The following is a 26376-nucleotide window of genomic DNA, read 5'->3' on the forward strand; positions in this document are numbered from 1 at the left end:
AACACCCAATATCCATAGCTGACAGCTACTGTATGTAAATAAATATGCATATTGAATACAAGTTTAAGAATGTCAGTTACATCTTTATTTTGCCTACACAGTAATATAGTTATTTATCTTTATATTGCTAATAATATTATTATAATTAGATATATAAGATAGGAGCACATTAGGAAATCGCAAAACAAATAGCAATATGTAGCTCTTTTCTCCTGGGGGAAACTTATTATCGTCACTCCCCAATCCCTGCTACGCTGAGCTTTATTGTAACAAACTCAGAGCCTAAACACCAAATTTCAAATGGAGATATTCTTCATTCATATAATATTCCATTACAAGTTAGTTAGGGGACTTTTACTAAATCTTTGTTGTGTGTAAATCTTGTTATGAACTGCTCATCAGTATTCTGATTTATCATTACTGTAGTGCCTTTATTGTTGTGCTTCCCAAGCCAGCTTCTGTTCTAATTGTTGCCATGGCAGTTTTAAATCTTGCATTTTGTGTTTTGCCTAAAAATATACACCACAACTGTAAGCCTATTGTCAAAATATCAGCATCTGTCTCCTCAGCTCTGCAACACACTCTGCAACACACTCTGCGGTAAGTTGTGCTGTGCGTGTGTGTGGTACCGCACACGCCTGGTTAAATGGTGTTTTGGGGGATTTGCTACGGATAGCAAGTTGTGTGTGGGTGTTTTAATCTTGTAGCTCCATCCATCCACACAGCACTGTTGAAGTTCATTCAGAGAGCTATCTTTTACAATAGCTGAGTCTAAACTTGTAGCTTTAAGGGCTATGATAGACATTTCAGTCTGTGTTATTTCTTGTTTCTTTTTTATTCTTGTTGTGTTTCCGCTGAGTTCTAGCATCAAGACTAATTTTGAATGCAAAAAGCACAGTTAGGTGACCTCTGTGAGGGTCTACCAAGACCTTGTATTAAGACAGGAATAGACATTAACTTTATAATCCAATGAAGGTTAAAATCAAGGGGAACTGGACTTGGTTGAAGATACTGGAAGACGTTTCGTCCCTCATCCAAAGGACTTCTTCAGTTCGGACTGACTGGCAGGGAAACTCAGCTATTTAACCTCAACCTTCGTTGGATAACTATGACCTGGATGACTGAGAATCTTCATAGACATCTAACTTTATAATAGCATTTCCCCAGAATAACCCTGTTGTTTCCTGGGTTGAGCCCCGTGTGTTTTTAATTAACCTGACAGGGCATCTGAGATAACTCCCAGGAAGGGAAACTTCCATTTATTCACTTTTATGCTTCAGTATTAGCTCTACCATTAATCTAGTCATTAAACAGTAATGTATCAATTGAATAAAACTTGAGTTGATATTGAATAATTCATTCAAATATTGGAATTTACAATTAGACTAATCCCCTATTAAGGTTGTACCATATATTATATCACGTCATGGGCACCTACCATCAATGCCTGATGTGCACAGAGGCCAAGTGTTCTAAATTGAGTCAGTGAAGCCACAGGAGGTTTGACTCTTGCATAGTCACCCACTCACACTCGGATCTCTGCAGCAAATCCCCCCCATAGCAACATATAACCAGGCACGTGCACACCACAAACACACACACACACACACACACACACACACACTTCACCAGTAAAAATCATGAAACGTGTTAATATCCCATCCTAAAATAGTGTTTTATGTTCTAACATTCCTGTCATATCTGCTGATGAAGAAGGATCACATTAAAATATTTTTATTACTGAATGAATTGGTGTTTAACATAATGATTAATTTCTTTCATGGATGCAAAATAATTAATTCAATTGCCCACACTCTCATTCAGTTGCTAAATGTCGACTTCTTGTGAATGTGTGTATGCATGCACGCATACTGGCCAAAAGAGTGAGAGGGCTGGATGTGTTTGTGTGTCAGCATCTGTGTTTTGTGTACATCTCCTCTGTGTGTGTCTACATGTATGTGTATTGGTGGAGGGAGTATGGGTGCGTTGATGAGTGATGCTCCTGGCATTGTGGATCTGCTGTTTGCGTACGTTTACTGTGTTTCCTCTAAAGCAGCAGCAGAAGACAGTTCATATTGTACTCTCCTCTTTAAGCGTACTTAGAAACACATACTAAAGCAAAAGAGGGGAGGAATATTATATTATATTATGGCAGTTCGAAATGTGTTGTATGTGTGTCATGAACCATGTAGGCCAGGACGAGCTTAGGATGTCGCTACAGTTCACACTGCAGCTCTGTGAGTCACTCCAGCTCTCTTCTGGTTGACTAAACACATACCCCCCACCCCCACCCTCCCCGGCTTGACTCATCGTGACTTGCTACAAATGTGCTTCCTGCATGTTATGCAAAAAATGGCTTTTGAGGACTGAACACAGGTCAATTTATAGATGATTTCACAACACGATATTCAACTTTACCGCGTGTACTCACCTTTTTCTGTCATCAACACATTTTATGTCACACGGCCACAGACACATATACATTTGGATGCACTGGTCTGCACAGTCCAAACCTCTGTAGCAGTTTGATGCTGAATTGTTAATGAAATAACATAAGCAGTGAATAAAAGGTGAGTTGGTGGAATATGGTGCAATATTGCGCAATGATCTATACGGTACTCACTCCTCGTCTGCAAATTGCAACAATTGCTCGAAACAACAACAACCAGCTAATCCAAATTATGAGTCACTTGAAAATAAATAGCTGAGGTTCAAACAAGATATGGCCAGCGGTTGAGAGTAAAGCTGAACGCAGCCTTTGAAAGGGATAAAGGTCAAGGAACACATTTCCATCAATCAGTGCAAACTAAATCTGTACTGAAAATGAAAGCTGTTGGTTTCCAGAAATCTCAATCCTTCATTCTGAATAAGCAGTCAAATCTCATAAATGGGTTGAAGAATAATTCTTCTTTACATCCTTTAAGGAATAATTGCATATTGAAGATAAGATGGAGGTAGGTCTCCATTTTCCTCTACTGCAGTCTTCTAATGCCATGCTGTTCTCGTCATTGTGGTTCAGACGTGTATAGGATTTTCTTCCCGCTTGAATAATCTTTTTTCTCCCTCTTTGTCCTATCATCTTTTTAAAAAAATTTTTTTTTAGTAGAGCTCAGGCCAGCAAACAGTGCAGATGCAGCCTGCTCACGGCATTTAGGAGTAGTGCTATTCTCGTGCCCTGAAATAGTGAACACATAATAAAGTCAGGCGTAGAGGGGAGATATTTGTTTGGGAATAAGAAGTGAAAGAGACACACAAACAAACTGCGATTGTAACTATGAATTTGAATCCATTATTTGGATATCCTGAGATAGTAGGTACTTTGCATGCTACAATGGTCTTAAGTGAAATCATTAGTTAAATCTTATACAATTACAATAATTATAAATCCCATTATAGAGATTAAAGATGATGCATCTAAAATACTGATCACTTTAAGGTCTCCTTAAGCTTCGTTGCCATTGGTCAGTGCCACCATTAACCTCCATGTGTTGCTTTCACAGGCTGCAATTCAGGAGACGTTACGGAAGAGCAACAAGTTCCACTGGAGGGAATCATTTGCCCGATTAGTCAGTCGATAGAAACCATGAGAGAGTGAATGACTCTCTCTCTGTCCTTCTCCTCTCCTCCATTCTCTGTTTTCAAACTGTCCTCACCTGGGCTGCTTCAACATAGTGGTTTAGATTACAGATCAACCGTGCCTTCCATTATTACAGGGAAAATATTGGCAAAAGCACATTCCCAGAGGGGATTATTTTTTCAGTTCTATGAAAATTAATCCACCAGAAAATGTATCAGCACTGTGACATACATGAACCCACAATGGAGGGAAAAGGGATGAAGGGAAGACAGGTTGAGAAGGAGGATAAAGGGGTGGATGGATGGATGGATGGATGGAGAAGGAAGTGGGGTGGGTGGTGTTTTCCATCTGTGAACTCCACCTTATGGACGCACGCAGGAAACCCCTTCCAGTGGTTGCACACGGCACGCAGCGCTACAAGGCTGCAGCACGACACACACACGTAGCCTGTGATGTAGGAGGATGATGACAAGAGAGAGGAGGAGGCAGAGTGGGAGGGGGGAGGGGGAGACAGCCAGTGAGCGTGAGCAGAGTGAGAGAGTGAGTGAGCGAGAGGAAAAAGGGCAGAGGGAGCGTGAGCGAGTGAAAGGGTGAGATAAGCAGGGAGAGTAGCATCTCTTGAGCGTATTCGGTTCGCAAGGTAGAGGGGGGAGAGCACCAGCATCTCACCTCTCTCTCTCTCTCTCTCTCTCTCACAGATACACATTCTCACACGTCACACATTTGTGAGGAGGCGTGAGGCTCAGGAGGAGGAACACCACACAACACACGCGCTGTTTTGCTGGCTTAGCTGCGCTTTGGAGAGCTGTCTCTTGAAGACTGGACCAGAGCTGAATCCATCGCTTCATCCATCCTGTCCTTCCTTCCTGGTTTCCATTCCTCCAACACTGAAGCAGCTCTCCTTCACCCATCCCTGGACCATTTTGACTGATTTGCTCTCTGTCATTCATCTAACCTTTGATCACCTGTAACCATCGCTGCCTGTCTCTAGCTTTCACTTCATTCAGCCAAGAAATCAAGAGACAATCTTAGAGAGCAACTAACTGACCGACTGAGAGACCGACCTTTTCAACCGCAATCATGAACTTCCTCCGGCGCCGCCTCTCTGACAGCAGCTTCATGTCCAACCTGCCCAATGGCTACATGACAGACCTCCAGAGGCCTGACCCACCTGCTCCTCCTCCCCCCACGGCGTCCTCCCCTTCCCAGCAGGGTGCAGATCTGACCACGGCGCCCGCCCCTGCCCTATCCCCGACCAAAGCTCCAGCACCATCCCAGGCGCCAGCCAGCTCCCCCGCAGCTCAGGAGCGGCGTGCGAGTCAGCAGCCTCAACAGGCCCAGTCCTCCTCCTCGTCCGGCGGTTCCTCTGGCTTCTTCAGCTCCTTCAGCTCCATCACCAACGTGGTCAAACAGACGGCCGCATCCGCTGCCGGGTTTGTGGAGCAGTCGGCTCCCTCTCCCTCCCTCTCCAAGAAGTTCAAGATCCTGTTGATCATCGATGAGGCCCAGCATGAGTGGTAAGTGTTAAGATGCAAGTGACTTTAAAGATGGGATGAGTGTTGTCCAATTGACTGGTGGGAAGTTGATGTAGTAGGTGGTTGCGTTAACCGGCAGTTTTTGGCAGTTAAGTTTCTGGGATGCTCTACAGATCAGATGTAAAAAAACGTTTGGTAGCTATATAGTCAGCCAGATGGAACATGACTTACTGTTAATTCGAAAAAGCAAATTTAAGCGTGGGTGCGCTGGCCTTAGGCTGTATGACACGTGTAATTGATTTTAATCTCACACGAATCGTGAAATTAATTCTTACATCCATATGTCTGCTTCAGTGTATTCAAATATATTCTCTCCTCTCACTGAAGCTGCTCCCGAAATAGAAACAGCTCTATTAATCCAAACAGACAGGACAGCTTTTCTCTGGGTTTCAGATTCACACATCCCACCACCCAGCACTCTGTCACCTGCCCTTGTTTCTGTGTTTATGTGAGCCTTTATGACGCCATGTGTGCATGTTTATGGCAGTGTGTGTATTTGTGCATGTGTGTGTGTGGATGTGTGTGTGAGAGACAGTATTAGAGAGCTATGGGTAAGTGTTTCCATCCCTTGACAGCACACGTTTGATAACAGGATATTAACCTTACGTTATCTACTCGTACATCATACACTGTCATACAAGAGCATGTAGCTCTGAATAAAACATCGTCTTCTACAGGTGAAATTTAAGCCTTTGGCTCTGTAATAATGTTGCTATATTACTCGCTGCTTTTTGTCCCTGCAAATCACAATTTCAGGCCATAAAGGTTTTCTGGATGTCGATGATGGGTTTTACAGTCATTCATTGCCATCATTATCTCGGTGTAGTTTCATCTTGTCAGCCTTGTGTTGGTTGGCTATGCGATAAAGTGGCGGCCACATGAGACACGCTTGACCTTTTCAATTTAATGGACGTTCTGAAGTGTCGTCAGATGGCAATTATTGTTTAGTGTCTCACGTAAAAGTGAGTGTGATTACTGTTGCAAACAATGCGATGATGTTTAAAAGCATAGCAGAGCATGTGAGTAAGTGGACCTCGAGTTGAGATTGTTGCTGTTTCCAAGGTCAGTAATTAAGTGGCAAGCTTTTAAGGCAACAAGGATGAGAAGTCCTAAAGGGGCTCATTAAAAATTTGAACATCTAGAATTTAATTAAAACTGAAAAAACTCCCTCTGCTGATGAAGACTGATCTGGTGAACAGCTCTGGGATAGTAATAATAACATTAATAAGCGAGTAAGTGGACCTTTAGCTGAGATTGCCTTGTCATCTTTGCATGGGTTTGGGTGGATGTTGGCTATATTATCATTGCTTTTAATAATGATTTTGGAAGCTGACTCTACTCTGATGCATCTTGGTAGTTGCAAAGACAGATTGAAATGAATTCTAGTACAATAAATCTTTGACGTGTAGATGTATTTAATCCTGCTTTAGTATATGAATACACCCTTCTTTGGGATCTTGCCAATGTAGGTGTCTGATACTGAGATTTAACAGTCTGCAAAAATGTAAAATGCAAAATACACCTAAATGCTTTGTGAGTATTACCAATTTTGGCTTGAATTACAGTCTTTTTAATAATGTACAGTAATACTATCTGCATTACTGGCATCTGTTTTGAAATAAAGTGGTGCCATGTACCCTTGGTTAAATAATGTCTGAGTTACAGACACTGTTGGTAAAATGGACTGAATGGTCTTCACTTTTTAGTGCAGTGGATTTTATTTCCAACAGGGCTTTCTCTAGAACAGTGCATTATGCATGTGTGGATACATGCATGAGTGCTGAGGTTCCACTGCACTGTACTGACTGAATGTGATGGCAGCTCTACATTATGGTAATCCTGTATCACTTGCTGTGAGTGTTTCAGTGGCTTATGATTGGATGGCTGCCACCATCGTGATGTGGCGAAGTCTGAATGTGAGACCCTGCAGCCTACATCCAGATAAGAGGTGCTTGAATGCTCAGCTTTACTTCATGCAATCCTGCTCATACAAAATAAGTGACGACCATACATTAGAATTGCATTATACAGTATATCTGGATATAATATGCTATTTCAGACTCAAATCATTTGAATTGTAAGCTGTCATATCTGAATGGAAATAGATTAAGAGAGGTTTGGGTATGGTACCTCTTTCCACTTGCTGAATGCATGAGCAACTACTGTACATAGCCAGAAAAAAACATTTGTTTGATGCCAAGTAAGTAATATAATTTAACATTTAAGAAATGTAATACAGGGAATTTGCAACTTCACTGGCATCATTTCCAGAAATCCTCCCATTTTGTCTGTAAACAATATTTCATCTAAAGAGATCAGCATAAATATTAATGTTAAGTCTTTGGTGGGGGGACGCTTGCAGACATAGCTTCCCTTAAAGCACCAGGGCCAGAGAGGCATTCTGCTAAATGTTATTGATTTTCCACTCTGCAAAGAGTGGGACCAGAGGCTCTCAGTAAGTGATATAACTTGCAAAAAAGAAAACTGGACATTCCTCTTCTGTAATGATTCTGTACGTCGATTACATCAAGACTATATTCTGATCAGTCAGAAATTAGAGGGCGTGCTTGTCTGTTTGACATAGCTGGTATGTGCACACACAAAAATAAATAGGTTTTTGATGGATAGCAGTAGCCTGACGCCAGGCGTCTACTTGATGATCGACATCATCATGAAACTTTTATCCCTCATTTCATTTTTAATTAAATCACAAAGCTCATGTGGGAAATGAGCACATGTTTGATTTCGGAAATTTGAGATGCCACAAGCTGGAATGAACAGTTACAACTTTACGTTACACTACATTCAGACACTTTTGTCCAATTAGTGCATTGAATCTGGGTAAGACGGTTTCCAGCCAGTGGCAGAAGATGGGCAGTGATTGTGCTGTCCAGTCTTCAGTGGGGAGTTTATGCCAAAGCTGTTGGGCAAACTACTACGATAACTTCTGTGCATGATTTAGAAACTCCTAACAGCCCCTCATGAAATGTATGGTTATTTAAAATACAACTAAATAAAAACTTTCACTATGGGAAGCACATTTTATATAACACGTTTCTATGAATAAATCCAAATTTACCATAATACTTTATATATTTATTTACCAGGCCACTTGTCATCTTGTCAAGAATCTAATACAAACAGAGCCATTTTACAGCCCCGCTAATGAATTACAAGCCAATTTTGAACAGATTGATGGAAGGGCCTGTCATTTGCACCTGTCACTTACAATTAACTAAAACACCCTAATGGTTATTCCTCATAGTGGTTTTGTTGATACATTTAGAGTGGATGATTGCCTGTAGTCACCTATCCCCAAATTAAACTTCTTTATTCTCTAATTTAAACATACCATTTCTAAATCCATCTAAACTTTGCATCTCAAAATAGACTAAATGAGCATGAAATGTGCATTCCGCATGCATTGCTAGCTGAGGGAAGCTATAGATATGCTATAACTCTATATAAAGCTGGCACCACAGGTATCATAGCTCTCCCTGCATCTGGCAGCTCCTCCTCTGAGCTCTCATATATCGACTGTGCTGCTATGATGGCTTTCTTTGACTGTGCCACAAAAAAGAGGCCACAATGGGAGTCCAGCAATAAAGCTGTGAGTTGAAAGAGTGATTGTTTTTTTTCAGGCAATTCAATGTGTTTGTTTGAGTAGCCTCATGTGGTCCTTATGTAACAGACCCGAGCCCATTGAGGTGGCTGCAGGAAGAGACAGTGTCCTCCAGGGCCTTTCAAGGTAATGTTGGCGTACAGAGGAGGATTGAGGAGACAGAGGGAGATGATCAGGGAATCTCCCTTTATAGCTTTTTTTCTGCATGTCTGGATGTGATGCTCTTTCCTGTTTGTCTCACCCTCTCTCTGTGTGTTTTACTCCATCTCTTTCCTCTTTGTTGCCTCTCTCTTTGCCTTTTATCATGACAGTCTCTCCGTGTGTAGCTCCAGGAAAAGTACTCCGGGTTCATGATGTGATGAAGTGATGAGAAGAGACGTGGTGATTCAGCAGTTTCAGCCCAAAGGCCACATCTGCTCTCTTTCGTTTGCTCACTCTATCTGTCTACATCTCTCTCGCTCCCTCTTTTTGCTCTCCCTTCCTTTATCTCTCTGGTTATCTACTGAGGATCTACTGTGTGCAGTTTCTGCATCAGTACCAGTGAGTGTGTTTACCACCTATGTTGCATAAATATCCATCAGAGGAGATTATTTTGGACAGTTGACTTTTCAATATGACTCATAGTGGAGGATTTTGTTGGTTTGACTGCAGGTTGATGTGCAGTTCTCCATCGAGCACGGGTAGATGGGGAATGTCACCCATTTGCCCTTTCACTAAGCTTTAACTGGTTGGTATTTGAATGCTTGTAGCAACATTTGAAACTGCTTCACAGGAATTGTGGGGGTATAAACATTATTTTATTTAGTTATTATTGCAGACTGGGAAGCATGATCATTTAAAAAAAATAGAGATTGGGGTTATTTGGTTTCCTGTAGTTGAACAGCAGAAAACACACTGTTTTTAATGACTCACTCAAATTTTTTGGGTGTAACGACAATGACCTGAATTTAATGTAAACAAGAGTTTTTGCTTGGATCCATGCGTTAAAAATGTCGTTGTAATTTTCTCTACTGCCAGTAGAGACAGGAGTACACAGTGAGAGCAGGTGGGGAGGTGGAGCCTTGTATATCTCCATCAACATATCACACACACACACACACATTTACAAGCACCTGCCTTCTCTTCTTCTCGTTTCTATTTTCTGTCATCTAATTATACAACGATCGAAAAAGAAAGTTTTCTGGCAGAATTCAGCATTTTCCGGTGACATACTGCTCCTCTTTTCTGCTGACTGAGTTTAGTATAAAACAGTGTTTTGGGAATAAATCTGTTAATTTTTAAAGGTTTGCTAAACATTTTTAAATAAACATACCCACATGCAGTGCAGTACACACTCTTATAAACAGGTGAGATCATCTTGAAGGGTGCTTGTGATTTCTGCCTGCTGTAGGTTTGACTTCATGGCAGTGATTAGGAATTATCGGTGGCATCACGGTTCTCAGCTGCAGGCCACATTTCCACACACACGCAGGCTGAGAGCTGACCTTGTTACAGCCGGTGGCAATGTCATGTTGACTTTATAAGGTCCTCCTGATGTCTTGTACCTCTCAGCTGTTGTCATACACCAATGGCATTTTCAGCCCAAGGGATGATACAGAAACAACTCCAAGGTAAAATGTGTAACCTTGTAACTTCCAAAATAGGATGTGATAGATTTACACATTCACAACTTGGTTGAAGTTCTTGAAAGTATGTGTTTACGCCTGTTTTGGAGAAAAACAAAAACAGTTATCATTTGTTCAAATGGCTAGTATGATCTATGGTAAACCTTTACTTGACAAGGACCTCGAGCGGCCATTATGACTTTTGTCTGATGAAAGCAAAAAAAGAATGATGTCGTTAGCTACAAAACCTCTTAGAGGACAGGCCGGGTGATGGGTACACAGAGTGTTCTTTTCCCATTTTCTACCAGCAGTCAATTTTTTAAGGTTATAGCAACTAGAGGGATAGACTTATACTGTACCGGGTGTATGCTGAGGGTGAATTAAGGAGTCTCACAGCCTGGGGGAAGAAGCTGTTGTTCAGTTTGGTGGTACGAAAGTGAATACTTCGGAACCTCTTGCCAGACGGCCGCAGGATGAACAGGCTGAGGCTGGGATCGGCCCTGTTTTTCATGCTTTGGGCTCAGTCCATGCACCTCAATGATAACGCTGATGCTCGATAGATGGGTACCAATAATATCCTGAGCAGTTTTAATCACCTGCTGCAGAGCCCTCCTGTCCTGGGCTGTTCACATCCCATGCCAGTTTGTTACAGTTTGTTTCCAGTCAGTATGCTTTGTGTTGCTCCTCTGGAAAAAGTAAATAAGAACTTGGCACAAGAATTTTGCCTTCTTCAGCCATCAGCCGCAATGCTCTATAAATATTGGCATCGGCCAGTGAAAAACCCCATTTATATTTATGCATGTTTTGTTCTTTTGTTTGCTCTATATGCCTAATATATATCTAAATGGAGGCTTATATAATATTACTCACTGAGAAATAGATAGCCTGTTTTAGAACAGTATCCCTTTTAAGATAGAAAATTCATTTGAAAATAGAAACGTGGACTATTCAAGCCAATCAATCTTGTGTCACTACATTACAGGTCCATTCAAGTACCAAAAAAATTTAACCTCAGAAAGTAAGCTCAGTCACTAATTAATGCTTAAAATGGACTATATACTAATACACTTTCAAACTATTTAGGACAGTGATCAGGCAAAACATTCTGTGAGAATATCATTTTACCCTCACAGGGTGGAAATTGAATATATTAATTGTGTAATATTTAAATTAATAATATTTAATTTCCAATTATATGGGCAACAGGTGAAATATCAATGCCCTTGAATATAAGCCGGACATTTTAGGTTTTTTAAAATTTAATCTTGCCTTTAGACCTAGTCTGATTGTAGCATGCAGACCTCTTCAGTCCGCTTCTATTAAATGGCCTCTTCAGTTGGATGAGGAGGCACTACTAACAATCAACCACGGCAGGTCTGTGTAGATGCGTCTACTATACTCCGCAAAAGGTGTGACTATTTTTACTCTGTCATCTTATTATATATTTGAATTGAATCTATAGTTGAATTTTAGGAGATCCAAGTAAAGTAGAGTTTAGTAGAAGCTCCAAAGGACTGATTGACCAACAGAAGGATTTTTACTCTCTGCGGCTTGCAAAATCACACAGAAAGGGGTAACTGGGAAAAGCTATTTGTAGAATAATACAGAGAAACTTCTGAATCATATTCGCTGTGTCGTTAGTAACGCTGATTGTGCTGGGTGCTAACTTGAGTCCTCTGCAGTATTCCAGATAAACCTGATGCATGAGGCATAGGGACACCTAAGAAGCCATCAACAAGACCGCAAGTCAGCAATCACAACCTCTGGCGAAATAGTCCACTGTTGCTATGGCAACAGTAAGTTGTACATTCACACACAAAAATTTAAGCTCCCTCATCTCACAGCTCACCCTCTCAGTCTTGTTGTCTCTCAAAATCTCACTTAAACTGTTGTGGACATTTTATGAGCCTGAAATGCAGAGGACAAGTACAGTTATAAGAGCAATTAGCAAGATCAATAACTCGTGGTTCAAATCGCCCTTAAGCACTTCTGTTGTATTCAATCACGCATTTTATACCCCGTGTAGGCTACTTTTTAAGTTAGTGTGAACTATGTCCTCTCATAACAATCGGGTAGTCCCTGAATAAGGAGTGTGTGTGTGTGTGTTTGTGTGTGTGTTTGTGTGTGCGTGCGTGCGTGCGTGCGTGCGTGTGTGTGTGTGTGCGTGCGCCTGTGCGCATTTCTGAGATTATGAGAGGACAGTGCTGGCACTTGCTGTGATAATAAGTGCTCACATAGTTTGCATGTTCTCCCCTTGTCTGCGTGGGTTCTTTCTGGGTGCCCCAACTTCTTCTCACCGTCCAAACACATGCGGCCTAGGTTGATTGGTGACCCTAAAATTGTCCTTAGGTGTGAGTGTGAGCGTGAGTGTTTGTTTGTCTATGTGTGGCCCTGCGATGGATTGGCGACCTGTCCAGGGTGTACCCCGCCTTTCGCCCGATGTCAGCTGGGATTGGCTCCAGCCCCCCATGACCCTGTACGCAGAAAAAGCGGTTGACGATGGATGGTAGTGCTTACATTATTTATTTGTACTTAATTGGATTTATAAGATTTGCTGTAAAAGTCTTGGCTTGTAGACATGGCTATACTGATTAATCACACATCTGACTAATTTCCTGGGCAAAATTACAGTAGAGGAGGCATGATTGACGTCACACACTTGGCATGATATTATTAGTGTCCATATGAACAGATATCATGGACAGTTCTGGTCCAAGTGAGGGGACTCACTGTTTGACCTCTTTATTATTTGGCCTGTTAATCTGTCCAAATCAAGCATAAGTCATGAGGGACTGCATCTTGGTACAGCAGCCGAGGTACAGTAACTCCTCAATAGTATTTTTTTTTTCGCACACACAAAATGTGACACACGTGGTCTATCTCTCACGTCCTACAGTAGTTGCCATGGAAACATACTAATTAAATTGTTTTGCATTTCAGAGGCTAGTACACAACGTGTGCTGTATTGTTGTCAGCATTAGCGCACAGTTGCTGCCTGTTAAAAGTGCTCATAGTGAAACACACCTTCCCTGAGGCTCACAGAAGTCGGTGCATTACTGGATAAGCAGGGAAACGCATTCAACGATTTCTTTAACATGGTTACATTTTCCCCATAATACCTATTTGCTTCTTGTGTGACGAAGTTTCATTGACAAAAATTTGACCAGAGAGTAAAAACAAGAATTTGTTTCTGTTGGAAATTAGCTGCCAAAAAGAGTCAGCAGTGGTGTTAACAGACGAAATAATTTGAAAATATTAATGGAACAGCTGTCACTGACGTGTCATGAAAGACATAAACAGGTAATGGTTTGACATGAAGTTGAAAGCTAAAAAACGTCTTGTTAAACCAAAGTGGTCCATGATGTAAGATGAGAGAGGAAAATTAGATGAGAGGATGAAAGAACTTTCTCTAGCATCAACTGTGGTAGTTGAACAATATATGAAAAATAAATATGCCAATAAATTTATAAAATAAAATAAAAAGTATTGTTATTATTATTATTAAAATAAATTAGCATGATGATGATAATGCGATCAGAATCATCATTTTTCATTAACTTTGTCTCAGCTATAGATTTGTTTTTAAGTTAATTCCTCATATTTAAACTCCAAATTCATTCAAATCGAGGCATTATGATTTCAGGTCAAATGAGTGTTATTTATCACTTGACTCGACACTTAAGAACAAATTTGTTCATTTGAGTGGTTCTTGCAAGAGGCCCAGTTTTCAATGTGGCTAGCAGCTTATGCCATTAAATTACATTCTAATTGTATTGAAAGCACACATAATCTGATCAGCTCAGGGGCAGTGCAATGCAATAAGCTGACGGGGCGAGGGCACTGTACAAACCATTGGAAAGAAGCGTCTTCCTAATGGCATATACGTCTACTGTGTGATTAAACAATTAATTCTGAGGTTCTGTGGATTCCCTTTGGCCGAATTTAGATGGAGAGTCATGCCTGCTCGGCATATCCCTTTTATCTGCGAGCTGTGAGAAGAGTAGCCCGCCTTTGTTTGTCTTCCATTAAGCTAGGGTCGATGTGAAGCACTGTTAGTTTTCGAGTCAGCAGGGAATCAGAGGTATCCAACAGATAGTGGAAGTAAGGAGTAGAAGGGGAAAATAGAGAGAAACCAGATAGGAGAACAGTAATGACAGAGAAAGCTGGTTGGAAAGGGAGAGACGTGAAAGAGAGAAGACGGAGAGAAAATGAGCTCAGCAGAAAGACAGATTGTCCATCCCTGTATTCCTTCCATAACCATTAGCTACTTATGGTGTATAACAAGAAGCTCTATCAAATAGGGCTACAGGCTTTTCCCTCTGGTAACTATCTCTCAGTGTCTGTTGCTCTCTCCCCTTCTTTGCTCTCTCTCACTGTCTCAGTTCAATCCATATAATGAGAGGCTATCCATTAAAGGATCAGATAGTCATAAATCCAGCCTGAGCCACTGGCTGCTCGGCTCTACTACTGACTCTTGGTGTTGCCCACATTAGTTGCCGACCTTGTTTTTACAGCAAAAAGTCAGATACAGAACAAGTAATTTCCTGTGCCAAGTATTTATGTCTTTATGTGACCAAGAAGTATTCCAATACACATTATATTGTTTACCTTATAATCAACATATAGTCATATAAAACACACAGAATTCGTTTACAGTGTTCACATATACCACAATAAAATAGGACCTGTGTGGAAAGAGAGAATGTAATCATTCACAACATTTACGTTTTTTGAAAGCTTGATTTGAAGGCAGTGTTTTCACTCAGTTATCGTCAACCGCTGATTTCAAATGAACTTGTAAATTATTCCAGGTCCTGTGTGCATGTTACAAAAATGCCGTTTTGCCAAGTTTCGAACAAACTCTGGGGACAACAAGATCAAGACAAGCACAATATCAGTTAGACACAAGAGAAAGCGTGTTTTATGCACTAAAATCTGTCTTGAACTTTGAATTGTTGATATTAGGGGTTGGTGTTATAGATAAACTATTCTGCCACAGTGTATTTAATTTTAAATTAGCATAGAGATATACTGGATATGGATATATGTCAGTTTACTAGATGACTGAATGATTGAACTAACAATATGGAACAAATTGGAGTACTTCATTGTATTGTTGCAAAGATCAGTAGATGAGTCATACATTCTCTGCAGGTTGACGCACACTATACCTTTGTATTGCCTAACCCGCATTGATATCATAAGCATAAAATCACAAGCTTTGACAGTGTTTGAATGGTGAGAATCTACAAGGGGCTGATGGTACACTGTAATATTAATCAGATAAAGTGTTTTGTGAAAGATGTTGGTTTAGATAATGAAATAGGTCTGACCTTGTTTCCATAGTGTTTTGTCAGCACTTTCCGTCGCAGGCTAGATGGCATCAACAGAAAGGACATACAGTACCACACAGCAACAGGGAAACTGCAGACCCTTCACATATACTGGTATACAATACAGAAGCTGTCTCCCATCCTGCACCCATCCACCATTAGTTCTGCAGCGTCTGCCAAATTTAGTGTCTGCTGAAACCTGTTCCTCTCTCAGTTGTTGTAGTAGCCAAACTGATGTAACGTTGTAGAGAAGCTGTTTCTCTGAAGTGAGCAGACATAGAAAGAAAATGTGATTTTTACAGTAATCGATCTGTAGCACAGCTGCATTGAAGACAGCAAGTGGAAAGTGGGACTAGTTGGATCTAGCTGTGACTTTAAATTCAGTGAGGCCTAATTCGCTAGCCAGGCTTTTAGGGTTTTAGCCAGCTGCAGCATAGCATCAAATTATAATTCTCTGAGGCTTTAAATGGCTCAGTTGGCCATATGATGTAAGGTGCAGTGGTGCATTTTGGCTGGAAGTATAACACAGTTGGCACAAACACAGAGACACACACATATTTGCACTCCTACACTTGTAAGGTCATTTGACATAATATATCACCAAATCATAATCTTAACCACTGCCGCTACATGCCTTACCACAACTTTTACTCTTCTGCCCTCTCTTTGAGTGTAGGTACACAGCTAAGCAGCGAGCTACAAACACTTCCAATAAAGGTCGAATTCGGCAGCTGGCCTTTCAAGTTTTTAGTGGAAGCAATTGGAAAACTATGAAAAAGGTATTGTAAAAACAAATTCCCTGAAAGTGACAACAAATCAGAAAAAGATGAGATACTACAAACAAGATCTACATCAAAGGTATTGTATTAAAAAAATGCAATGGAAACAGACTTTGCAAATTAATCATGGCGTAGATGAAGTGTGCGACGTTCACTGAAGTCTCTGCTCCACTGAAAAGGCTAAAATTTGTGACAGGCAAAACACAGCAATGAGGAGACTGTAACCTTCCTCCAAAAAATACATAAAACAAACAAAAATGTCATATTTCCGTCATGCTTTCTACCATTTGAGGTCTGGGCTCTTATTAATTACATTTGATCTTGTTGTGCCCTCTTCTTCTGTACTTCTGTATAATAGACTAACACCTGACTGGAGAATTAGCACCACCAACTGTTCTCAAAGCTTCCAACTCTTAATTCTCACATAGTGAGTGGAAACACACATTCATTAGCATTTCCTTTTGCTGGAAATTACTTCTCATTCGCCGGAAGTAATTAATCTATATAACATACATAGTCAACAAGAGTATGTTGTAATAGCAGCACATTAGCTTCAGACAGCTAGCAGCTAGTAAAGTGATCGCAGAAAACAACAAATCAGAAATCAGCAATAACAAAACACGGATAACAAAACTGATAATGCTGCAACAAGTGTATATTTTTATATACCCTTGTTGAGGACACATATACCCTTGTTGTTATATATATATATATTTTATTTAGTAAATAAAAGATGTCTGTCCTGTCAATATTTGTTTGGTCACAGATCTGTAAAAATGGTGGATTTAAAAATGTAAGTTAAACTGTTATGGAACTCTCTTGATCGCAAACGTGATAACCAGATAATAGGTTAGTATAACAGTTGTTTAAGGGAACATATTCGTACCATTGCCTCCTGGCTCATGACTGACTACAAACCCCATGCTGCATCTCTTTTGTGGAGCAGTTTATACTCCTGCAGAGCAGGGAAATCAGATAGTGTGACACAGCTAATACATAGCTTCTTTCATTTTAGATTCTCCAGATTTCTCTGTCTCAAAGGTCAACTCTATCAAGTTGTAATTGGTCAAGAGAGCAAATTCACCAAAGTTAAACACTATGTGAAAGCATCAATAATTTACTTAACTTTCACACAAGTAAATCCACTGATTTGCAATCACAATGAAATTAATGGATTTAATTCCAACATTTGGCCATCATAAATACTGATGTGACTGAACCTTCAAACGAAGAGAACTGGTAAAAATATCCTCACTTTCCCTAAATGTCCTCTTTAAATCTAAACTGAACTTGGCCCTAAACATTACACACGGGCACAGAATAGCCCTCTTTATACCGCTGTTTGTCTCTCCCTCCCTCACGAAAATACAACACAGCACACACGGTGCATAGCCTGCTCATGACGTGCAGCACTGTAGTAGGTGTAAGTGTCAAATTGTCAATATGGAGACGCCGCAAACTGCAAAGGCCAAGCGGGAGATCAACTCTCTGTATAAACAAACAGTACACACGCTCATATGCACATACTCACACTCAAATAAACACTCGTACACTCATACTGTTATACATTGATACATGATGTTGTATCAACTATGTAACTGTTAACTCACACCTGCTTTCAGATAAATCAAAAGGCACTCCAACTTTGTGTTCTCAATTATTTCCAATCAAGACTAATAATATCTTTGGGATTCATAATTCACAGCAGCACAGGGAACAGACTGAGAGGTACAAATACCAAACAAAATGGAAAAAATAAACCATTTGAATGAATGTTATGAATAAATATATATATATAATATAAGAAATAAGACTATAAGTGAATTGTGCAAATATTTGTGCAGCAGCCTGTTGCAACAACTGTGATTCATGCATTATTAAAATGAAAGTGGTTGCACCACAGAGGTGAGTTACAACGTAACTCCAGTAACAAATGCCCCAGGGTAGGTGTCAATCATAAAATGTCACAGAATTATTGATCAAGTTTACTATGATGTGCTGCGATGCCAAACGGCTCATGCCAGCCAGCAAACTAATGCTAACCATGATGACGGAACTCTAAATTTGATCATTTATTGGCCACTTGCCTTAGTTATGACTTTATGTCCAAACTAGTAAGGTTCTCTCCCCAAATAATCGTGGTGCAACCAATTTCAGTAGCTGATTTAGTTTCTAACTAACTAGTAGTTACCAAGCCTCTGGTGTCGACTGTACACCCTAACTTAAGAGAGGACTTACACACAGATGGTGCGACCCGGTCCAATAGTGCAACTCCAGCAGCCATGTGTGTGAACTAAATATAGTATAATAGGTATAAAAGTTCAATATACTTAATAAATATTTGCCAGAGGTCACAACTTAACCCTGCTTTTCAGTCATTTTTATAATTGTCATTGCTTCAGCGTCTCCCTACAACTCAGTTATTTGTGTCTGCAAACAGAGGCCTTTTAAATTAATGATTAAGTAATTGAAGTACTGTATGTGAACGTTGGGAGCAGATGTCACCACACCAAAACTTTCTAGTCTAAAGGAATAATTACCGCTACACTGAAAAGAGATTAGCAGAGAAGAGGAGTCTGTCAAAGAGTGCTTTCTGTTCTCTGTAGATAAGTGTGTGTATGTGTGTGTGTGTGTGTGTGTGTGTGTGTGTGTGTGTGTGTGTGTGTGTGTGTGTGTGTGTGTGTGTGCCTGTGTGTGTGTGTGTGTGTGTTTCCATATGTGCATGCACTGTAGGTGTGGGCTTGTGTGGGTGGATTTGCAGAGACTGACTGTGTGTGTGCTGTCATGCTGAATGCTGCCTTCTGCATACATATATAAATATATATCTACCATTCATTCGCGCCGTTCGCATTTCACACACCTCGGGGGAAGCACATGACTTGTCTAAGCAAGCACGTTTCGAAAATGTTTGAAGAATTATGGCAGGAAAATGTCAACATTTAGCTAAACACGTGTGCCTGTGTGTGCTGACGGTGAGTCGTGACCAGAAAATATCCCCCTTCCTGAGCACGTCTCAAACACCCACATTGAGGTTTTGCTGCAGTATATACTCTGCTGTGCATCACTGTGTGATGCAGCAAGGTTAAAGGGTAGAGAAGACGCTTTGGGGAAACAGTGGCTAACTCTGTCCCCCACAGGAATCCTCCAAAAATCGACTTCCGACCGGCAGAACACCAACTCTTAGGACAGTAGTGATGTGGCTTTATTGGCCCCATCATCTGCTTGCAGCTTCATCCTCACAAGTAGCGCAGCTGCTGTGGAGGAGGGGTTTTCTGGAGTGATGCTGCTGTCTTTAATAAACCCTCTGGTTTAACCCTGTAGAGTGCAATAGCAAGCAGTTTATCACAGACAAGACTGGTGTGAAGTGTTCCCTGGGGTCAGATCAAGGTCCTGCCTTTTAAAGATCTATGTTTCACTTCATTGACTTTTGCCCCGAGACAAGACCTGGATACTGCGCCGTATATATCATGTCTCTCTACTCAACATGCTCGGTTTGTCAAACCCATCCATATCCTTCTTAAACCAGTCGCTTTAAAGTGTCACTCATTGTTACACAATGCATTTCCCTGTGACAAAGAGCTATAATAAAAAATAAAAAGAGAAAAGAGGCAGCCCAGAGGGGAAAATCATCTCAAAGATAAATGATTGCTTGTCAGCTGCAGGGCAGTGTATTATGTTTCTTGAAAGCTTGATCTGGGTCACCTTTAGGAAAGGCAAATTTGGAGCTGTAAGTAATTTCAGGGCAGTTTATTGCTTTTTTTGGACTGTTTTTTGAACATCATGGACGGATGGATCACCATCCAGTGGTCACTCCAGAAAAAAAATCTTGCTGAGACACATTCAGCTCCACAAAGAAAAATCTCCCCACACTCCATACTACTTACTTTTGGATATATTTTGCATTCAAGTCAATGCCAGGTATGGTTCTAAAAAATGTTCTTTGTCTTGTATTATGAGCTTTAACTGTTGTAGAGCCACGATTAGTCAATTAATTGACTAATCCTTAATTGACAACTATTTTGATTCTAGTTGTTTAATCATTTAAGTCATGTTTCAAGCAAAAGTGCAAAATAAAATGCACTCAAATGTAAATATGCACTTTCTTTGTCTTGGTCTAGATGTTAAACTAAATATTGGACTGTTGACTGGATAAAACAAGCAATTTTAATAAGTCACCATGGCACATTTTTCTTTGCAATTTTATGATTAGACAATTAATGGAGAAAATAATCAACAAATGAATCGATAATGAAAATAATTGGTAGCTACGTGTCTCTTTTTTGTTTTTTTCACTCTCAGGATTATTTCACTTTTCTATTCACTGCTATTTCAGCCTCTGGTTTGGAAGGACAGACCTCAGGATCAATGAGAGTTTTGTCATTATTGTAACTTTGCATCACATTCAACAGCCTTTGAGAGCATGCCAAATTTGACATTAAAATTATTCAAACTGGTTTCACATGCAACTTTCACATTTGCAACATTCTGCAAAACATTTCAGGTTATCAGAGGTCAATTGCTTGGAATTAACAAGGCAATTAAAAGAGCTACAAGCAGAGGTCAGGGAAAATGTATGTTGCTCGACCTCCTGGGACACTTACATGATTTGGTTTTATTAGTGTTCATTTAAGCAGATGCTAGTGGAATCTCCTCTGCAACAACTGTCAAATATTTTATTAATTAAGATTATATATTTAATAATTTATATAAATATCATGCATGTTAATTAAATTCATTAACATTATAATCAAAATACAGTAAATGAGCTAATTTGAAGTTAAAGCAGAGACATTAGGAGACACGTGAGCATTTCTTATTCTGTGCGGAGGCTACTGACTGCTTTTGATAGATAAAGATAAATGTGTATCAAAATAGTTTAGACAGTTTAATGTTTCATTAGCTGAAATAAGTGCCATTATCAGCAGCTTCAGGAACTTAATACATGAAAAGCATGAATGTCAAAAACTAAAGGAATATTATATAAATATTAGAATGAAATATTCCCGTTGATTTCTGCTCTGATTTTCTTGTGGACAAAGACAGTATTTGGTCTGTGAATAGATGACACCATCTGAGGTGTCTGGAGTATTTTTTCTCCTAAACTGGTGTAATTAAAATAATAACAGACCAAGGCGTGATTTTTTACAAAGCTGTGTTTTAAGCAAATTATGTGTCCTCTTGAAGGAAACCTTTGGCATGAGACAGATTTAATTCTCCGCTTTGTTACTGTGAGATTTATCATAAAAGATAAACAACCTCTTAGGGAAAAGATGTTAGAACGTGAAAAAGCCCTTGGCTTCTGAACAGAAGTGAACACATAATATTTAGCACCAATGCTACCATGTCTTGTGGCCAATAAGAATCCAAGAAGTAGAATTACATTTCAGCCTCTAGGAGAGGAGAGAAGACATAGGAGATGACAGGCAGAGGAGGTGATAACCAGTGTGCACAGGCCAGGATTTCAGAGAAAAAAACATAAAATGTGAAGAGAAGAGGGCTTCACCTCCTGTCTCTGATGTCACTAGGTGTTAGTAAAACAGGAGTAGAGGATGATTGAAAGTGAATAGAGGACATGTTTTTATTTGTCAAAGGAGGATTGAGGTGGAGAATTACAGATTTGGGGAAAAAATGTTAGAGAAGGAAATGGTGGACTGAGACAGAAAGATAGACATAAATGAAGGGAGACAGGGGAAAAATATGCTGAGAAAGCAACAAAGAGGATAAAAAGGCTCAGACAGACATAAAGGATAAATGAATGATGTGTGTGTGAGAGCGAGTGATTGAGAGAGAGAGAGAGAGAGAGAGAGAGAGAGAGAGAGAGAGAGAGAGAGAGAGAGAGAGAGAGAGATTAGCACTGGATGGTAACTGGAAAGATTTGCAACACAAGTCTCCATCGTCCAACTAAGCACCACAGCGCACTACTGCCCCAGGGCTGCTGCACTCAGCTATGTCATGGCTGACATAAGAGAGAGAGAGAGAGAGTGAAAGGTTAGAGGACAGAGGAAATGGAGATTGAGGTGTGGAGAGATGTCAAGTGAAGAAGTAAGATAAGGCGGGGGAGGAGGGGCAGTGAGTGAAAGGAAGAGTGTCACAGCAGCAAGGCTGAGACACCTTTGGATTCAGATACAGACATACAAATGGAGCAAAAACATCACAGAGGAAATATTTCCACTGTACTGTAAGTGCATGCAAAATGCTGTTGCTGTGTTAAGCTGTTCCCTTGACTCCTTAATTGTGCACAGGTGAGCTTTAATATGCAGATAAATCAAAGCTCAGATTCATTTAATGCAGTGTCACTGGAGAGACAGCGGGTTGGTTGAGTAATGAGAATGAGTCTCTCTGTGGGACTGATACTGTCTGTGGCTTGTTGGGCTACAAAAGGTTCAAATTGTATTATCCTGTGTGTTTGATACCTTTTGTACACTGATTGTAAATGGCAAAGTCTGAAGTGGAGCAAGGAGCTTCAGAGAATATTAGATTAGTGTAGCAAACAGTTAGTGCTCATACACAAAGACTGGTGGACTTGTGGTCAACATAACTATACTCTAGTTGTGCACTGAGGTCCTTGTATTTTTATGGCTATTGCCTTTTTGTGTATTTAGTATTTAGTAAAACATTTGCAAAGCATCTGTTTTATGTATTTTAAATCCAGGATCCATGTTCACTAGCTTGCAGTCTTTTTCTTCCCTGCTTTTGTTGGTGCTTTGCAGCATATCTTGGCATGTTACCGCCATCTGTTGATCTGTGGAATAGCATGAAACCATTGCATGCATGGGCATGCATTGTGAATAATCTCCTCTCTAGTATGCATCTTGTTTTCTGACAAGTGTGATGTAATGATCTTAAGGTTTAGTGCAATGCATGTGGACTCTATATGATCCCATGTGTCGGACCAAAAGTCACAATCTCTTTAACTATGTGTTAAATATAATCACACATAATGAAGCTCTGTATGTAGCAATTCTATATTCAGATTTGCAGCGGGAGGGACACAGATGTGTCATTGAGATTCTATACATTCAGTGTGATACTCTTTTTTTTTAATTCTTTCTCATTATCTCACACACACACACAACAATAATGGCGAGTCCGTCACAAGATGCAATTAATAAGTTGCACTGAACCACAACGAAGCAGAGGTCCTTGGTATTACAATTTTGTGACAAGCCATTATGCAGAACAATGAAAAAAGAAAACCACATTAAGAGAGCTACGCAACCCCTGTGAGTCTTTGGCTTTGGATGATAGCTCAAATGCTGATATACAACAGGCAGTGTGTGTCACTGTCTACTTTATTCAGCTGTGTGATCCCTCAGTGTCCCTGCAAAACTGATCATGAGGACCTTGTTTCTGATGTTTCCAAATGCCAAGAGTACCAGCATGGTGTAACTGTGTTTTGTGTCAGCAGGAAAAAATAAATAATTCTTTTTTAAAGTGACACTGACACACTGTATTGTATTATATTTGTATTTAGGATTTTCCCCTCGGCTATTCTACATTATTAGGGTGACGTAACACACTAATAGTGACATGCTTAAAGCAATAGTTTGATATTTTGCGAAATCCCCTCATTGGCTTTCTTGCTGAGAGTTATATGAGAACATCTATACCACTCTCATGTCTGAATGGAAAATGGCAACTGCCTAGCTTAGCCTAGCATAAAGACTAGAAACTAGGGAGAAGCAAGAAGCATGGCTAACAACGGCTTCAACAAGTATCGACGTTTACCCGCAGCAAGTGCAACGGACGATGCAGAGAGATATCGTGTGTGTTTAATCTGTATAAATAAAGATTTCTAAAAAAGTTGTGGTTTTACAGTGAGTTCTAATCTGCACAGGAACTTTCCCTTGCCTGGACATAGTGACTTTCTCGATTCTCCACTGGTTGCCTTCCGGGAGTTGGTTAGCTCACTTGGTAGAGCACAGGTGCCAAATACAAAGGCTGAAGTCCTTACTACAGTACTGTAGTTGCACAAACACTGCCAGTTACATTCGGCTGAGCCAATAGACAAATCATTAATCTATCAGTCTGTGCGAATGTGTTTTCTGTACTTTCTATACTCTGCTTGTCAAGTCCTGCCTGTCAATGTGTTTAAAGTTACAAATTAACCATAGTGTCAATCTCAGTTTGGGTTTTTAAAGTGAATACAGAAATCTTGATCGTATTTTTTTTGCCAAGTGTCTAGCGGGGGGGGGGGGTATTTTAATTATCTTACAGTGATAGATGGTAACTTGCTGTTCAGGTTTAATCCTTTTTAACCCCAACACAAGCTACTTCCACCTCTCACCAGTTCAACAGACTGATTTGATTAATCCATTAGAAATTGTAAGACAGCTCTTTCATGGTTTCCTATCGTCTAACATACTCCCTCCTTCTCTTTGTTAATACCTTCTCATACAGTACTTGTCGTTTTTGTCCTCCACTCTCTCGCTCTGTTGGAGAGTTTGAAACTTCAAATGGACCGGTGAAGGGAAACATAATCATCTGTTCAGTTACTTAGTAAGCAACTCGGAGGCTATATAAGCTATAAAGCTTGGTTAGATATGCAGGCAACGTTACAATGGTTTGGGACAGCATGAATTGCTGCAAATGCCCTGCAGTGTTGTGTTTAAAATGTTATTAATAGCCACTGATATACACAGATGCAATTCATTCATCTACACAGACAGTTTGTTGGTTACACCTAGATAAAACTAATGCAGTCTAATGTGGCAGTCCTGCAATAAATGCTAGAGAGGTGTTAATTCAACTGTATGATCATTTTTGGAGGACCTTCATAAAGTTATGATCATTTATTGCAGGACTGTTGTATTAGCTGCAATAGCTCGGAAGGTGATCTGGATAAGATGTGTTTGTGGATTCAGAAATTAAATTGCAGTCAGATTAGTTCTAAACTAAATTAATAATACTCTTGTAAATTGTGTGATTTAGGAATAAATGACATTTGATAATAACAATAACTGAAATAGATGAAAGAGCACTGCTCCACTCGACATTCATCTGCCTTATAAAATGCAGTACATGTCTGTATCAGGAGGTGTTCTCTGCAGAAATATAATATGATCATTTCATGGAGACACATTTACAAATAGATTATACAGTCATCTTGTAATTTTTGTCAATCATTTTAGACAGGATTATCTTGCCATCGTAAAATAGATGAGTTATCTGTAGGAATAATCCATCAGTATATTATTATTCTGGCACATACAGGACAGACTGCTTAGCCATGCAAATTGCATTTGGGAGACAGTTGCCACATTTACTAAGCACAGACGCAACCTGAGCTCCAGAAGATATTAACTCTATGCACAGCAGGAATTACTGTGCGGTCTACAAAGTAAGCACAACACTAACAATAGCCACGGGTGTATTTTGTTTTGCGTCATTTGCTTAGTGGTACAGAAGCAGCCGTAGCTTCCTCCTTAGGGACTACTCTAATGATTATATGGTTAACTTAATAAGCAGGGCTCTTGAATCACTCTCATACGTATGATCACATTGCTAATGTGAACCTCTACGACGCCAAGTGCCGAACAGTACTGCAATCACATTCCCTTTTTCTTATACAGACAAGTCTTTAAGTTTTTTATTTAATTATGGATGTAGTATATAACAAATGTAGCCGGGTGGTAAATCTATTCATAGGCGATTTTCTACTTAGGTTTAATGTAGTTCTAAAAGTTGTGTAATGTAAATACATGTGTTCTTTGTTGTTTTGTTTTGAGAGTAACATTTGTTCAATTAAAAGTAAGTGTGAAGTAGATTGTAAGTGGATTTCCACAGTCTTTCATGTGATAGCAGACTTTGGTCACAAAGCAGTAGCATTGAGTAGTATTGTTGTTGTTTCGCCATTTGCATCATGGTCTTTCTTCCTATTTAACGTGCGATGGACGTACGAGGGATTGATACTGTAGTAAAGTAGT

The 26376-nt window shown here is 40.0% G+C and overlaps 1 protein-coding gene across 2 annotated transcripts in view; it reads left to right on the forward strand.

The window, feature by feature from the left end:
* Positions 1–526: 526 nt before the first annotated feature.
* The window catches only part of syn2b (synapsin IIb), an 87887-nt gene continuing 62037 nt past the window's right edge, over positions 527–26376 (forward strand). Inside the window, exons 1-2 of one of the 2 annotated variants that reach the window (XM_038697433.1) lie at positions 527–600; positions 4276–5094. In XM_038697433.1, the coding sequence (XP_038553361.1) occupies positions 4658–5094 (437 nt within the window). In that variant the 5' untranslated portion in view covers positions 527–600; positions 4276–4657. Of the gene's footprint in view, positions 601–4096; positions 5095–26376 lie in introns of those variants that run through there. The other variant, XM_038697431.1, reaches the window with a different exon arrangement.

The sequence above is a fragment of the Micropterus salmoides genome, unplaced genomic scaffold, assembly GCF_014851395.1.
Source record: "Micropterus salmoides isolate LMB-PRFRI ecotype aquatic unplaced genomic scaffold, ASM1485139v1 Ms_hic_scaffold_4, whole genome shotgun sequence".
NCBI lineage: Eukaryota > Metazoa > Chordata > Actinopteri > Centrarchiformes > Centrarchidae > Micropterus > Micropterus salmoides.